Genomic DNA, 15,981 nt, shown 5'->3' on the forward strand with positions numbered 1-15,981 from the left:
AGGATCGCTGGAGCCCAGCAGGTTGAGGCTGCAGTGGCTGGGAGCGGCCACTGCACTCCAGTCTGGGCAACAGAGTGAGACTCCAACTCAAAAAATAAATAAATAAATAAAACCTCAGGAATAGATGGCTCCTTCTAAGGCAGCCCAACCCCCCCGGTGGACAGTTCTCCTAACACTGAACCTGGAGTCCTGTGTAAATCCTACCCTCTCCCTGAGGTCACCATGCACTGAGTGGAGATGAACAGCCTGTGGGTTCAAACAATGAATAGGACCCAGGCTGACCTGATCTTGCACGGATCCAGGATAAAGGACCAGCTCATATCATGCGAGCTCCCTCAGTATCCCTGGGGTAGCCCCTAACACTGGTTGCAGGTCTCCTTGTAGCCTCCAGAGGGCAGCATCAGGACACACAGACAAGAAGAAATCAATCTTTCTAGACAGTAACCTGGCTTTGGGTAAGGTGATACGATGAAGCTTGATCTCCATCCCTTGCTCCAGCAGACCCTTCTGGGCCCTCCCATGTGCCTGCTCAGTCCTATTCACTTCTTCCTGGGACCCCTGAGGACCCTGATTTGCCAGGGGTTCCTGTGCAGTTTCCTACTCCCTCCTGTATGACCCACAGGGAAAGCAGGATGACCACAAAACAGGAAGCCATGCAGAGGACAGAGACCACTCAGGAAGGTCAGGGAGAATAGCAATAGACCCTGAGCCACAGCTCATTCAACAGACACGGAGAGGGAGGGCCTCCCTGAAGCTTTCCTCTGAGGACAACAGAGCCCAGAGCCACCCAACCTACCTCCACCACAGTCCACTCTTTCCAGTTCACACAGGTTACCTCCCCATCCACACCTAGAAGCTGCCACCCCTCCTGAGACCCCCAGGCCTGAGTCTCTGTCCCTGAGTCGGAGGTTAGGCTGGTGACACTGGATAGAGGGCAAGTTCCTACCCGGGCATCACTCAGTGAGCTCCTTTCTAGCCCCCACAGCCATTTGTGTCACCTTCCTGCTGGGTGTCATCCCACCTTCCCAGACATTGGAGAACATGAGGAGACGTGGGGCTCAGCTGGATTTCTGGGTCACAAAGGAAAATATTTCCCCAGGTTTGGATATCCCAGGGGCTCTGTATGAGGTTCTGATAAACCCAAGGCCAGGACACAGCAGAGGTCAAGGATGGGGAGGGCAGGTCACCCTCAGGGGACCCCATAGGGCCTGCTTCTCAAGGTTAGTTTGAGGAACTACCAAAATGTAGACATGAAAAATAAAAAAGAAGGAGAAACACGAGAAGCAGGAATGAGAGGAGAGGAAACAGAGACGCCTCCGGGGCAGAGACCCCGCCCCCGGCACACGTGACCAACCAAAGCTCTGAGCCCTAGGGAGGAGACTCAGAGCAGAGGGAGGAAGGACAGCAGAGCTGACCCCTGGAGCAGCCGTGCTCAGGAGCATTTCTGGAGCTGAAGCTCTTCTCCGGGGAGGAGGACAGAGCAGGAAGCAGAGGCCATGGGGCCCCCCTCAGCCCCTCGCCACAGAGGATGCATCCCCTGCCAGGGGTTCCTGCTCACAGGTGACTGGGGACGATTTTCTGGGAGTGGTTGGGAGGAGGGAGCACAGAGACTGGCTGGAGTCTCCTCAGGAGGACTGGGCTCAGAGGGGACAGAGGGCTTCTGTTGGAGCCTCAGAGGAGAGGACACCAGAGAGAGAGAGGGAGACACAACAAGAAACTCTTACTGAACTAGAATTGCTAAGGGAAAGGAAAATCTTAGTTGTTCTGTTTTTCAAGAAAATTATCACTGGTCACTACATATTAAAATTAATAAGAATAGATAACCAGCCTGGCACGTTGGCTAATACCTATAATCCCAGCACTTTGGGAGGCCTAGATAAGAGAATTGGCTGAGCTCCCACAGGTCTGAGACCACCCTAGGCAACTTGGCGAGACCTCATCTCTACAATAAATCAGAAAATTAGCCAGGCATGGTAGTGTGTGCTTATAGTTCCAGCTATTTGGAAAGCTGAGGCAGAAGGATTGCCTGAGCCCAGCAGATCAAGGCTGCGGTGGCCGTGAGCAGACCACTGCACTCCAGCCTGGGTGACAGAGTGAGACTCTAACTCAAAAAAAAAAAAATACTAAAAACTATACCAGGGTGACATGCCAAATACAATCATAAATAAGGGCATCAAACATTGCCTTTACCCACCAATATCAGAACTTATTTTTATTTAATTGTAAAATAAACACCAGGATGTGGAGGGTCCTGGGAACTCTGAGTGACTCATTTGCAGTCTGTCCCAGGCACTGGGTTTCAGACAAGGTCAGACAAGTCCCTGCCCTCACGTAGCTCACGTTCTCATGGTGAGGAATACAGACAAGCAAAGAGATCTCGAATGTGACAAGCGCCATGGAGGCAACAAAGCAGGGCAAGGTCAGAAAGGGAAGGCCCAGGGTCTCTAGAGGGGGTGGTCAGGGAAGGGGTTTCCCAAGGATACTCCTGATATGAGCAGGACCTGAGGGCAGTGGGGGGTGAGCCTTGAAGACACTTGGGGAAGTATATTACAAACAGGGGATATAATGAGGGCAGAGGTGCTAAAGGAATGGGAATTATGCTGCTGATCTTGACCCGGTAGGACACACATATGCACACACACAGACCCCCAAGGCTGAGGGGTGAAGGGACCTGCTCAGGTCCCCGGGCCCCATCTTACCATCCCAATACATAGGTGCCCATATTAACTGATTCTCTCTCCTCCCTCCTAGTCTCACTTTTAACCTCCTGGAACCCAGCTGCCACTGCCCAATTCACTGTGGAATCCATGCCATTCAATGTTACAGAGGGGAAGGATGTTCTTCTACTCATCCACAATCTGCCACAGAATCGTCTTGCCTACAACTGGTACAAAGGGCAAATGGTGGACAGGAACCAACTGATTGCAACATATTCAATAGCCAGTCAAACACAAACCCCAGGGCCTGCACACAGCGGTCGAGAGACAATATACCCCAATGCATCCCTGCTATTTCAGAGGGTCACCATGAATGATACAGGATTCTACAGAATACAAATCATTACGGCAGATTTTCAGAATGCAGAGGGAACCGGCCAGTTTCACGTACACCGTGAGTGATTCCTCTATGACCTCTGGGTGTTGGGGGGCTATTCTGCTTCACACACATGGGATTGTCAGGCCTAGACTATGTCTGTGTCCCCCTCTGAACTATGTTCCATGGTAGAGTTTCAGCATTTAGTGCAGGACACACACTGTGGGAAAAACTTCAAAAGATCAAAATGTCTTATTCCAGAATCCAGACCCTGCAGACATTCACAGCAAAGGAAGAAAAGTCAAATGGGGAAACTCAGCAGGGGAAGATCAGTCTCAGCCTAGCCCCACGGAACCCTCCTCCTGAACACGACCCTGAGAAAGACCCTGTAGGACTTGGTTAGGGCCTGACCTGCAGATCCCCCTAGGATCCTCACAAAGAAGCCCCTGCCCAGGTTCCTGTCCCAGGCTCCTGTCTCCATATGGCCCTGGGGAGCCTGTGGCCAAGGCTGGGTTCTGGTCTTCTGGGCAGGGCTGACTGGGAGCAATGAGTTACCAGCTATCTGAGGGCCATGCTCCCAGAGCTGGTCACCATCCGGGGCTCAGCCCCCAGAACCTCATCTGGACAAGGACAGGGCCTTATCCTTCATTTGAGACTCAGTGAGGAGAGGACAGATAGACTAGCTCCCCATTCCATTAACCAACTGGATGGGGAACTTAAGAGATGGCCTAGGGCAGTCAGAGTCCCAAGAGGAAGAACAGAAGAGAGAAGATGATCCTGGCAATTCCTTGTTCACTAGGTATCAGGCTGAGGGGTGCTCTCATGGAATCCAACAATAATAGATGCTGTTTATTTGGACAACTCCTCTATACAAAGCTGTAGGTCAGGTAATTTTGAATATATTAAGGTTAATTTATAGACAAGACAAGCCAGAGACCATTTACCAGTTATTCTATTTTACTGAGGGGAAAACTGAGGCAAATGGAGATACCGTTGTTGAATCAGCATCACACAGCCCATGCATGACTGGCAGGTCAGAGTCACAGGAGGTCTATCTGCAGCCATAGCCTCAACCTCTCCTCAAGACCAGGGGCCTTATCAGGCATCTGTGGACCCTGATAACAGTTGTTAGTTCAGCTCCTTTCTTCTCAGGCATCCACAGCCCAGAGGGGGAGATTCTGGTCTGGGGAGCAAGATCAAATGGAAAATTAATCCGTTTTTACTCTGGAACTTAATCAACTATTAGAATGCCTGGAATATCCAGGCCTTCTCCCTCTGATACACATCCCTTGCTGGACTTGAAAGCATGTGTTTCCTGTTTTGTTGGTGTCATGCCCAAAGAAGGATAAAGGAAAGGACTTTGCTTTCTCTCTCCACTCACACCCCACACCAGCATAGGGCCCAATGTGAGATACACTCTCAGTAGTTCTCTGAAGAACAAAGGAATTAATTAGTAGAAGAATGAATGGGCCAGGTATGGTGGCTAATGCCTGTAATCCCAGCACTTTGGGAGGCTGAGGAATTGCTTGATCCCAGGAGTTCAAGACCAGCCTGGGCAACATAGCAAGACCTTTTCTCTACAAAAATCCAAAAATTAGCCAGACACAGGATCAGTTGAGCCCAAGAAGTCAAAGCTACATTAAGCCATGACTGCCACTGCACTCAAACCTGGGTGACAGAGTGAGACCCTGATTAAAAAAAAAAAAAAAGAATGAATGATCCATAACCTCTTGGGGGACTGGATTCTGGTTGCAGAATCCTAGGAGGTTCTGATCATACCTTTCCCTGTCCCTCCAGATGCTGAGGCCGTGTTCCATTGCTCTACCCTTGCCCCTAAAGCCACCCTGAGAGCCAAGTTTCATGTGACTCTGACTCCTCAGTCATAAGAGGAGGACAGGTATCAGGGCTCCCTGGTTCTGGGGAAGCCAGGGGGTTCCTGGGTTCTGGAGTCTCTGCAGTCACTGTCACTGTCACTGCTCACTGCCATGGGTGTTTCTGGCTCTCTACTCTCTTTCTTAAGCCTTCCCCAGACACACCCACTACCAAAGACTGACTGCCCTCTGCCCTTCCTGCTAACACTATGGCCAACCCACCTCCTGGGCAAGAATAAAGGACAGAAATCATCAGAGTAGCCACCCCTGCCAAGCTCCATAAAGAGCCAATGTCCCCAGGAGAATAAGCTTCCACTGTGTCCACATCCAGGGCTCTTTCCCTTGGTGAGGCTGACACATGGAATAGCCCCCAAAATCACAGGCTCATTTCATACATTTTACTTATGATTCAGTTCTCATCCTGGAATGGGGCTCGTGTCCTGCAGTGGATCCCAGGACCTTTCCCAGATGGAGCTGGCCAGGCTGGTGCTGCCTGATGGATTTACTGCCTGTTCCAAGCACATCTGTGTCCCTCATGATGATGCCTTTTCCCTAAACTGGGGTCCCTTGAATGGGAAGATGCACCAGCCATGGGTGTCTCACTTAGACTCTGCCCAATTTAGACAAATTTAACAAACTCCACATGTGTTTTCTGAATTTGAAAGAAAAGGAAAAAAGTATTTCACATATCTTGTGGGGTCCTCCCCTTTTTGCCTGACTATCCATAGGAATTAGGGAGAGGGTACTCTTTTTCCAAATGTATTAGTGTAACATACATCACTTCTCCTAATTTGGTATTATTTTTCTCTTTTTTATATTGAGAAATCTCAGAGTTCCCCTCAGACCAGTTCTGTCCTCCTAATAAGACGCATGCTTCTCTATCAAGAGAGTCACTGATTTCAACCTGACTTCAGCCTTTTCCTTTGAGCATAATGTGACCCTGCTTAGCTTCAGAGCTTGGTCTAAGACCTTTCCATGCTCTCTGGAGAAATATTCCTCCCAGGAATTGGTCTTACCTCTGTTCTTAATAACAATTTTCACTTGTGAAAGAAATTTAACTTCTCAAATTTCTATCACAGATCCATCAAGCATCCGATACATGAGGGTCAGATTTCCAGCACGTTCATGCTCCCCACTTTCCACCAGTCTCTTCTGCATTTTCAAACATCCACATGTAATTCTGGAAAGGTCCACATGATCCTCACCTGCCCTCTGCAGAGGGAGAAAGAACATTAAGGATCACAGGCAGAAATCATGGTTCTACTCCAAAGCCAAGGATTCCTGCCTGTTCACCTTACTCTTTCTAGATCAGTCCTTATACCCTGCTCTACTCTTTTGGAGGTCACTGTTCATGTAAGTCATCATTAAACACCTGGGAAAAACCACCCCACCTTGTGGTCATGCAGCCCAACTACTCAACTGACATCCAGACTCGCTTCTCCCATGTGTTATTTGTGCTCAAACACCTTCTCCCAAGTCAGGCTGCCCAGTATCCTCAGGATTTAAGGACAATAGGAAGTCCCACTATCGCCCATCTCTAGGATATCCTTGGAGAGGGGAGCCCCAGAGAAACACACCTACCGGGGTAAAGTAGGACTGTGAAGCTAGAATGGTCCAAGCACCTGTGTATTCCAGGTGAGGAGCCCAAGGTAGATCAGGCAGTCGGCTGCTCAGGAAAGGACCAGAGGGGTGCCAGGGAGCTCTGACTCTGTCCATGACCCAATGCTGCTATTCAATTCACACTTGAGAAAGTCTGTGCTTCTCCCAGACACACCAGGTGGACCTCATGTTCTCTGAGTCCTAAGATTGTCATGCATCTGTCTTGTGACACACACACATCTGCCGTGGTCTTTTAAGGATTTGGGTTGGCTCAGAGGTGACAGATTCCAACCCTGGTTAAAGATGGCTTTGGAGAAATCAAAGGTACCACCCAGGACAATCTTTTCTCTGTTATCTGCACAGCGGAGTTACCTAAACCCTCCATCACAAGCAACAACTCCAGCCCCGTGGAGAACAAGAACTCTGTAGCCTTAACCTGTGAACCTGAGACTCAGGACACAGTCTACCTGTGGTGGATAAATGGTCAGAGTTTCCCGGTCAGTCCCAGGTTGGAGCTATCCAAGAACAACAGGACCCTCACTTTACTCAATGTCACAAGAAATGACGCAGGACCCTATGAGTGTGGAAACCAGAACCCAGTGAGTCGCAACCGCAGTGACCCAGTCACCCTGAATGTCCTCTGTGAGTATCTCCTGTTCCTCCATGGTTCCAGCTGCCAGCCCAAATCCACATGGCAGAGGCCATAACACTCAGGTCCCAAGACACAGATCCTCACCCCTGGAAACCCAGGCTGGCCATGACTTCCTGTCCCAGGTACACACAACCTTGACCAAGAATAGGAGGTGGGGGGCTGCTCCTGTCCTGGGAGGCTCAGGGGCCTGTGAAGGAAGAAACAACATAATGTCTCAGACTCAGGCTCAGTGGACATGGGGGTTATGGTTTGGACTTTTTAAAACAAGTTTGGGACTCAGTTCAGAGGGATACTCTGGCCCTTATACACACCAGAAGCTTCCCCTTCCCTCTGATGACATCACATGTGGCTTTATTTCCATTACTCCAGATGGCCCGGATGCCCCCACCATTTCCCCCCCAGACTCAACTTACCGTCCAGGGGCAAACCTCAATCTCTCCTGCCACGCAGACTCTAACCCACCCGCACAGTATTCTTGGTTTATCAATGGGAGTTTCCTGCAATCCACACAAGTGCTCTTTATCCCCAACATCAATGTGAATAATGGTGGATCCTATACCTGCCTCGCCAATAATTCGGCCACTGGCAACAATAGGACCACAGTCAAGATTATTGCAGTCTCTGGTAAGTGGATCCCTGGAAGACAGGCATCAAGTCTTGGGATAAAGTCTGTATAGTTTTCAGAGAAGATCCGAAAAGAAATGTTCTTTCCCAGACTGTGTCCCATGACCATCAGCAAATCCCAAATTCTCCCCGAGCCCTCCCACTCCATCTTTGCAGACTCTCTCCTCCCCTTGCTTCTCTGATGTCTCACAGCTGACCTTGGGTCCACCCTGGAGTGTAACGAGCTCCATATAATAGGAGGAGATTCACAGAGGGAGAAGGAAGAAGGGTCTTCAAGGTCAAGTAGTTTCTTTCTGTCACGGTCTTCTTTCTGTCACAGTCTTCTTTCTGTTTTTTCCTGAGTCTGTTTTCATAACTTCTTAGCTTTCTCTTATATGCTCCATGAGTTACAGGAAACATGTGAGGCTTTGAAATAGACTCACATTATTTTTCCCTAAATGAGAGCAGGAAACCCTCTCCATTAGGGATGAGCAGCTCAGACTCGCTCCCTGCTCTGCTCCTGGGTCACCCAGTAATTGACTCTGCTTTGACTCCATCTGGGGTGGAACTAATGCATATGGAGAAGGCAGAAGGAGAATTTGGCTAAATCATGACACCAATTGATGCCAGAACCTCCCCTGGGTCAGGCTGCAGGGAAGTGGGAAGAGAGTGAACCTCAGGGCAGATTCCTGAGCTGTGTCCTGGCTCTGAAGTCACCCCCTGTACAAGGCTGTGGACACAGTACATAGGACCCAGCACAGACGACAACAAGTGATGCAGAGTTGGAGAGATAGGGAGATTCACCCAGAGTCTCTGCATGGGAGGGAAGGAACAGTGCCAAAAAGTATACATTTGTAGAGAAGGTAAGAGTATCAGCCTTTGGTTAATACAATGGACATTTCTCTCTAGAGATTTCCTGCACCGTCATAATCAATCCACAGACCAGAAAGCAAAAGTCCTCTTCAAATTGAGAAATCCTTTAGATTGAAACTTCTATAGGCACTAAGGTCATGAAGACTGGCAAGCCGTCTTCACTCCCTAATAAATTATTTAATGAAAAAAAGTACCTTCCCTTTTGTATGTAAAAGGCAGTACTAGAAGGGGGTCTGACACAGAAAACTCTAAGAAAAGATCACACAAAAAAAAAACATTCCACCTGATAATGAGGTTGATGAGCATGTGGACTGAGAAAAGGTGCCCAGTCTACACTAGAGATACTGGAGATGCCCAGGGGGACCAGTCAGAGGTCAACCTGGGGTGACCTGAGTCAGAGGGGAGGTGCCCCCCTCACCTTACAGATTGTCACCTGAACAAGGATGCTTGTCCTTCTACTGGAGGTCAGGGCCATCCCCCAGCTGTTCACCTTTGCACAGTTTATCGATACACCTGAAAGCTGGCTGAGATCTCTGAGGATGGACCATGGCCCCAGATCCCAGGCCACTCTCAGTCCTCCTATCTGTCCACAGAACCAGAGCCAATGGCTCAGTCCTATATCCAAGCCACCAGCACCATAGTCACGGAAGATAAGGTCCCCGTGATCGTGACCTGCCTCACAAATGACACTGGAATCTCCATCCAGTGGGTCTTCAAAAACCAGACTCTGCTACTCTCAGAGAGGATGAAGTTGTCCCTGGACAACAGCACCCTCAGCACAGATGCTGTCAAGAGGGAGGATGCTGGGGAGTATCAGTGTGAGGTCTCCAATGCAGTTAGTTACAACCAAAGTGTTCCCCTCAGGCTGACTGTGAAATGTAAGCGGGCCCTTGCCCCTGCCTATATCTTTCTGGGAGGATTATTCTTCCAACGGTGTGCAAAAGGGATAGAAATCACAGGGGGAAGATTAGTAGAACTACAGGCCATTATAGGAAACAGAATCGCAAAGTGGTTAATAACTCAGGCTCTGAATCAAATAGACAGTTTTTTATCTTGGGTCTGGCATTTACTGTGTGTACCCTGCACGATATTCTATTTTTTTGTTTTCCGTTAACAGTGGGGAGGGGGTAGCAAAATATACATAAGACCATTTTAGCCACTTATAAGTTTACAATTCAATAGCATTAAGTACATTCGTATTGTACAGCCATCACCACTCTCCATTTCCAGAACTTCCTCATCTTACCACACTAAGCCTCTATACCCATTAAACAATAACTTTCCACTACCCCTCCCTATAGCTCCTGGTAACCACCACTCTACTTCCTGTCTCTGTGTATTTGACTATTCTAATTACCTCTAATGTAGATAGAAACATACAATATTTATCCCTTTGTGCCTGGCTTATTTCACTTATGCTATATCTGGGTTTAGTTTATTCTTTTTCTATATCCTTAAGTTGTAAAGTTAGGTTAATTTGAGATTTTTCTTTTTTGTTGTGTTTAGAGTTATACATTTCTTTTCTTTTTTTTTTCTTTTTTTTTTTCTTTTTCTTTTTGAGTCAGAGTCTCACGCTGTCACCCAGGCTGGAGTGCAGTCGCATGATCACAGCCACTGCAACCACAATTGGCTGGGCTTAGGCAATCCATCTGCTTAAGCCTTCCAAGTAGCTGGAACTACAGGCATACACCACCATACCCAGCAACTTTTTTGATTTATTGTAGAGATGAGGTCTTGCCATGTTGCCCAGGCTGGTCTCGAACCCGTGGGCTCAGGCAATCCTCTCACCTCAGCCTTCCAAAGTTCTGGGATTATAGGCATGAACTTGAGAAATCTGAGACTCAGAGAAGTTAAGAATCTTGCGTAAGAAATTTATAACTCTAGGCTGGGTGTGGTGGCTCATGCTTGTAATCCTAGCACGTGCCTGTAGTTCCAGCTACTTGGACAGCTGAGGTGGAAGGATCACCTGAGCCCAGCAGGTCGAGGCTATGGGGGCCATGAGTGTGCCACTGAACTCCAGCCTGGGTGAGAAAGTGAGATTCTGACTCAAAAAAAAGAAAAGAAAAGAAATTGCAATGAGAGTGCCTGCTTCATAGTATTGATTGTTTGTTTGTTTTGGAAGTGGGGTCTCACTATGTTGCCCAAGTTGGTCTAAAACTCCTGACCTCAAGCGGTCCTCCCACCTCAACCTCCCAAAGTGCTGGGATTACAGGTGTCCGAGCCCCATAGTATTTTTTTTTGAGTTGGCATCTTACTCTGCTGCCCAGGCTGGAGTGCAGTGGCACGCTCATGGCCACTGCAGCCTCGACCTGCTGGGCTCAGACGACCCTTCCACCTCAGTCTTCCAAGTAGGGAACAAGATGAGGTCTTGCCATGTTTCCCAGGCTGGTCTCGAACCTGTGGGCTCAGGCAATCATCTCCCCTCTGTCTCCCAAAGTGCTGGGATTACAGGCGTGAGCCACCATGCCCAACCAGTATTGTTTTAAAGATGGAATGTACTAATCAACTAAACCTTCAGCAAAATGTCACACACAGAGGTAATGCTTTATGTTAGCTTCTATTAATGATTACTATTATCATAAGCCTTGAAGTCAAGTAGTCCTACAGTCAAATCCCAGATCCACTTCTTACTAGTCATATGACTTTGATAAGTTTTTTCACATTATAAGCTTCCATTTTTTTCATGTTTAGAATGGAAATAATGGGCCAGGCACAGTGATTCACACCTGTAATCCCAGCACTTAGGAAGGCCAAGGTGAAAGGATTACTTGAACCTAGGAATTCGAGACAAGCCTAGGCAATATAGTAAGACCTCCTCTCTACAAAACGTCAAAAAGTTAGTCGGGCATGGTAGTGCGTGTCTGTAGTCCCAGCTACCTGGGAGGCTAAGGCAGGAGGATCACCTGAGCCCAGGAGTTTGAGGCTGCAGTAAACCATGATCCTGCCACTGCACTCCAGCTTGGGCAACAGAGTGAGACCCCAACTCAAACAATTAATTAATTAATTAAAATGGGAATAATGTATACCTGACAGGGTTATTGTATGGATCAAATGAGATTCATGTAAAGTACTTAGCACAGGATCTGGCACATAGTATGCACCTCACAAATGTAGCTAACATCAGCATTAATAATCAGCCTGAGTTGACTGGTGAAGACTAAGCCCAAATGGTTGCAACAGAGAAAAAGAAAGCACAGATGCAAAAGATACATATATCTTTGGGGGGGGGAACCCATAAAGAGATAATTTATTTATTAAAAATTTGTAGTTATTCTCACATGTTTAAACTTCTGTCACCTTCAAACTACTCTCTGATGTAATATATCTATCGACATGCTTTTTCCACTGCTCAAAACAGTTTTTAAACTTGTCAATTTTGATGCCTTTTAGTGTTTCTGCTGGGGGGGGGGTTTTGTTGTTGTTGTTGTTTTACCTCTTCCACATCAGCAAAACTCTTCCTTTTGAGGCCTTTTTTTTTACCTAGAGAAACAAAAAAAGTTGTTCCAGGCAAGACTGGGTGAATAGGGAGGGTGGGGTACAGAGATCATGTCATTTTTGGTCAAAAACTACTGAACACTCAGCATGATGTGGGCAGGTCTCTCATAAATCACCCATCATGAAATGGGCAAATACATTGAAAGAATCTCCAAACCAAAATGCACTAAAACCTAATACAACCTCTCATAACAACATTAGGTGGTACACTGATGTCAGTGGGTTACTAGAACACTTACTAGCAGGGGAAGCCTATACTACAAGGGCCCTACCCTCCAAAAAATCATTCCAGAAGAGGCATTACACAAAAAACTCACTGGGACATGGCTACTGACTAAATATGGGAAAGGGGGCAAAAGGAGTTAACTGCAACATCTCAAGCTTGGTATATTAGTTTTCATTCACTGAGATGCAGCCAAGATGGGACTAGACATGCAAGATATTTATTGTGGAAAAGCCCTGTGAGGGAAAGGGCAAGGAGCCTTGTAGAGACTACTTCACGCTGAGAGTTGTTTCCCAGGACACCCCACTGTAAAATAATTTCATATTCATTCCTTCTCTTCTTTCCATGACAGAAGATTTATCACAAGGAAGTTCTCCTGGCCTCTCAGCTGGGGCCATTGTTGGCATCGTGATTGGAGTACTGGGTGGTGTGGCTCTGATAGCAGCCCTGGTATATTTTCTGCATTTCAGGAAGACTGGCAGGTATGATGGCTTTTCATCTTGTTCTGTACCTCCAAGGCTTACTGCCACGCTTGGGAGAGGGAGAGAACTTCTTCACCGTCTCTGGGCCTGGGTCTACTCCCCTAAACTGCTTCTCGGCACTAATTCCTGCAGGTCTTTTCTTCCCTGGTCTTCAGGTTCCCTATACGCCTCTGTCTCTTGGACTTGGTTGTTCCAATCCCCATCTAGTCTAAGGCAACAGATCCAATTATGTTCCTCTGGACTCCAGTCAGGGAAGCCAAGACCCAATTATGTTCCTCTGGAATCCAGTCAGGGAAGCCAAGTTCAACAAGGAAAACAAATGAGGAAATAAAAGAAGCAGCAGAAGAAGCTCTATTGACCCACAGTAGCAGGAGGAGGGAGGGATACACAGGATGAGAACATAAGAGAAAGCAGAAAGAACCAAAGTCCTCTTGGACAACAAATAAAGTAAGGGGAAAAAAAGGAGAAAAAAAAAATAGAATCCTACCCCTGGAGGACAAAAATGGGAAAGGTCTGCTAGAAGTCGGCACAGAAGCAGTGCATAAAGAATGGACCTAAACCAGGCTTGGTGGCTCAGCCTGTAATCCCGCGCTTTGGGAGGCTGAGGTGAGTGGATTGCCTGAGCCCACGGGTTCGAGACCCACCTGGGCAACTTGGCGAGACCTCATCTCTACCATAAATAAAAAAATTAGCCGGGCTTGGTAGCGCGTGCCTGTAATTCCAGCTACTTGGAAGGCTGAGGCGGAAGGATCGCTGGAGCCCAGCAGGTCGAGGCTGCGGTAGGCGGGAGCAGCCACTGCACTCCAGTTTGGGTGACAGAGTGAGACTCCAACTCAAAAAAAAAAATAGACCTAAATAGGTACAAGTAACAAACAGGAAAAGAATAAACATTAGAGGGGATCATAGTTAGATTGAAGAATGAGGCCCTAAGAGGAAAGGCAGTATAAAGTGTCAAGGAGCCCTAAGGAATTATCTGCTGACAGTGTCCTCCCTAACTCAGGGAGCAAAGATCCTGTGCTTGGGAATAGCAGTCACAGTGTCTGATGTTTATTTAGGGCAAGCGACCAACGTGATCTCACAGAACACAAACCCTCAGCCTCCAACCACAGTAAGTAAAGCCACTCACCCAGTAAGAACTGGTATGCTCCACCATGTTCCCTGCCCTGGTTTCTCAAACCACTCCCTCCCTCTAAATTTTTACAGAGGAGATCTCCATTTCCCAACCCTAAGTTGGCATTGGTCCTCAGACCCTTCCTAGCCACAAGAGTCCCCTGAGACATAGCCCTAGGAGAGGAGCTCACTTCACCCAGGCCAGGCAGGCCTGAGGAATATCCAGGAGCCATTTCTTCATCCTTACTCCTTCCACCTCCTGCCTCTATTACAGATGTGGGCATTCTCCCTTGGTGAGACTTTCCTTGTCTTGTGGATACTGTGGGTGCTGTGAGCCTCAATGCCCCTCCTTACCACTGAAGCATGTTGCTGGGAAACATATCTAGGCAAAAATCTTCAGAAGTGGACTGTGGCCTCCTGTGGCTCTCTCCCTGCCCCACCTCTGGTACTAATGTGCTGGGTCTGGACTCTGAGGGCAGCAAACTCCCTAACTGATCATGGCTTCCTCCCCACCCCCAACCACCACCACTGCTACCACCTGCTACCTCCTTCAGCAAGAAATCACCAGACCTTAAGTCAGCTTTGCATTTCCATGAATTGGTAACTCTTCTTTTGCATCCCCAGTTCAGGGCCATTCTGACAACTCACCTAACAAGGTAAGCACAGCCAGTTTCACTGGCTCATTTTCTCATGGAAATGACACTATATAGATGGGTTTTTCTTGAAGACACAAATGTGAAATCAAGCTTGGGTTTTAAAGTTCCTCAGTGCAGCAACAAACAAAGAAGTATTGGAAATCAGTCCCATGAGTCTACCTTACAGCAAGAATGTGCACTTTGGGGGCCGAGTACGATGGCTTACATCTGTAATCCTAGCACTTTGGGAGGCAGAGGCAAGAAGATTGCCTGAACCCAGGGGTTTGAGACCAGCCTGGGCAACTTGACGAGACCTTGTCTCTTCAATAAATCTAAAAATTAGCCACGTGTGGTGGTGCATGCCTGTAGTCCCAGCGACTTGGAAGGCTAAGGCAAAAGGATCACCTGATCCCAGCAGGTCGAGGTTGCTGTGGCTATGAGTGTGCCACTGCACTCCAGCCTGGGCAACAGAGTGAGACTCTGACTAAAAAAAAAAAAGAATGTGCACTTTGGAATTGCCCCTATCTTATGTTTGAAAACTGACTGTGACTCTTAGTTGCTCTATGACCCTTGGATGAGTTACTTAACCTCTTTGATCCTCAACTTTTTCATCTGTAAAATGACAATTCTGCCTACTTCAAAGAGAAATTGAAGGGATTGAACAAGAAAGATAACATGCCCAGCACCCAGAACAATGGCCAGAATAAGGAAGGCACTTAATCATTCTCCCTCCTCTACCTTCAATCTGACCCTGCTCTTACGGTCAAAAGGATAATTTCCATTCTAATGGATCTGATATCCTACTTCCTTGATAATAATTTTATAGAATTTGTATCATTTTAACCTTTAATAGAATACACATACCAGGATGCCAAAATATGTATACACATTTTTTTTTTTTGAGTTGGAGTCTCACTCTGTCGCCCAGACTGGAGTGCAGTGGCCACTTCTAGCCACCGCAGCCTCGACTTGCTGGGCTCCGGCGATCCTTCCGCCTCAGCCTTCCAAGTAGCTGGAACTACAGACATGTGCTACCACACCCGGCTAATTTTTTTTTAATTTATTGTAGAGATGAGGTCTCACCAAGTTGCCCAGGTGGGTCTCGAACCCACAGGCTCAGGCAATTCACTCACCCCAGCCTCCCAAGGAGTGGGATTACAGGCTGAGCCACCAAGCCCAGCTTGTATACACTTTTTTTTTTTTTTTTTTTTGGAGTTGGAGTCTCACTCTGTCGCCCAGACTGGAGTGCAGTGGCCGCTCCCGGCCACCGTAACCTCGACCTGCTGGGCTCCGGCAATCCTTCCACCTCAGCCTTCCGAGTAGCCGGAATTACAGGCATGCGCTACCACACCCGGCTGATTTTTTGATTTATTGTAGAGATGAGATCTCGCTGCCCAGGCAGGTC

At 47.7% G+C, this 15,981-nt stretch overlaps 1 protein-coding gene across 3 annotated transcripts in view; it reads left to right on the plus strand.

The window, feature by feature from the left end:
• LOC103261480 (carcinoembryonic antigen-related cell adhesion molecule 1-like) overlaps window positions 1–15,981 on the plus strand; it is a 165,189-nt gene that overhangs the window by 148,363 nt on the left and 845 nt on the right. The window contains exons 1-8 of one of the 3 annotated variants that reach the window (XM_008059096.1): window positions 1,497–1,560; window positions 2,752–3,111; window positions 6,867–7,145; window positions 7,525–7,779; window positions 9,225–9,509; window positions 12,705–12,831; window positions 13,887–13,939; window positions 14,566–14,597. In XM_008059096.1, the coding sequence (XP_008057287.1) occupies window positions 1,497–1,560; window positions 2,752–3,111; window positions 6,867–7,145; window positions 7,525–7,779; window positions 9,225–9,509; window positions 12,705–12,831; window positions 13,887–13,939; window positions 14,566–14,597 (1,455 nt within the window). Of the gene's footprint in view, window positions 1–1,496; window positions 1,561–2,751; window positions 3,112–6,866; window positions 7,146–7,524; window positions 7,780–9,224; window positions 9,510–12,704; window positions 12,832–13,886; window positions 13,940–14,565; window positions 14,598–15,981 lie in introns of those variants that run through there. The other 2 variants (XM_021712905.1, XM_021712904.1) reach the window with 2 other exon arrangements.

The sequence above is a fragment of the Carlito syrichta genome, unplaced genomic scaffold, assembly GCF_000164805.1.
Source record: "Carlito syrichta isolate Samal-C Ts95f unplaced genomic scaffold, Tarsius_syrichta-2.0.1 Scaffold303717, whole genome shotgun sequence".
Lineage (NCBI taxonomy): Eukaryota > Metazoa > Chordata > Mammalia > Primates > Tarsiidae > Carlito > Carlito syrichta.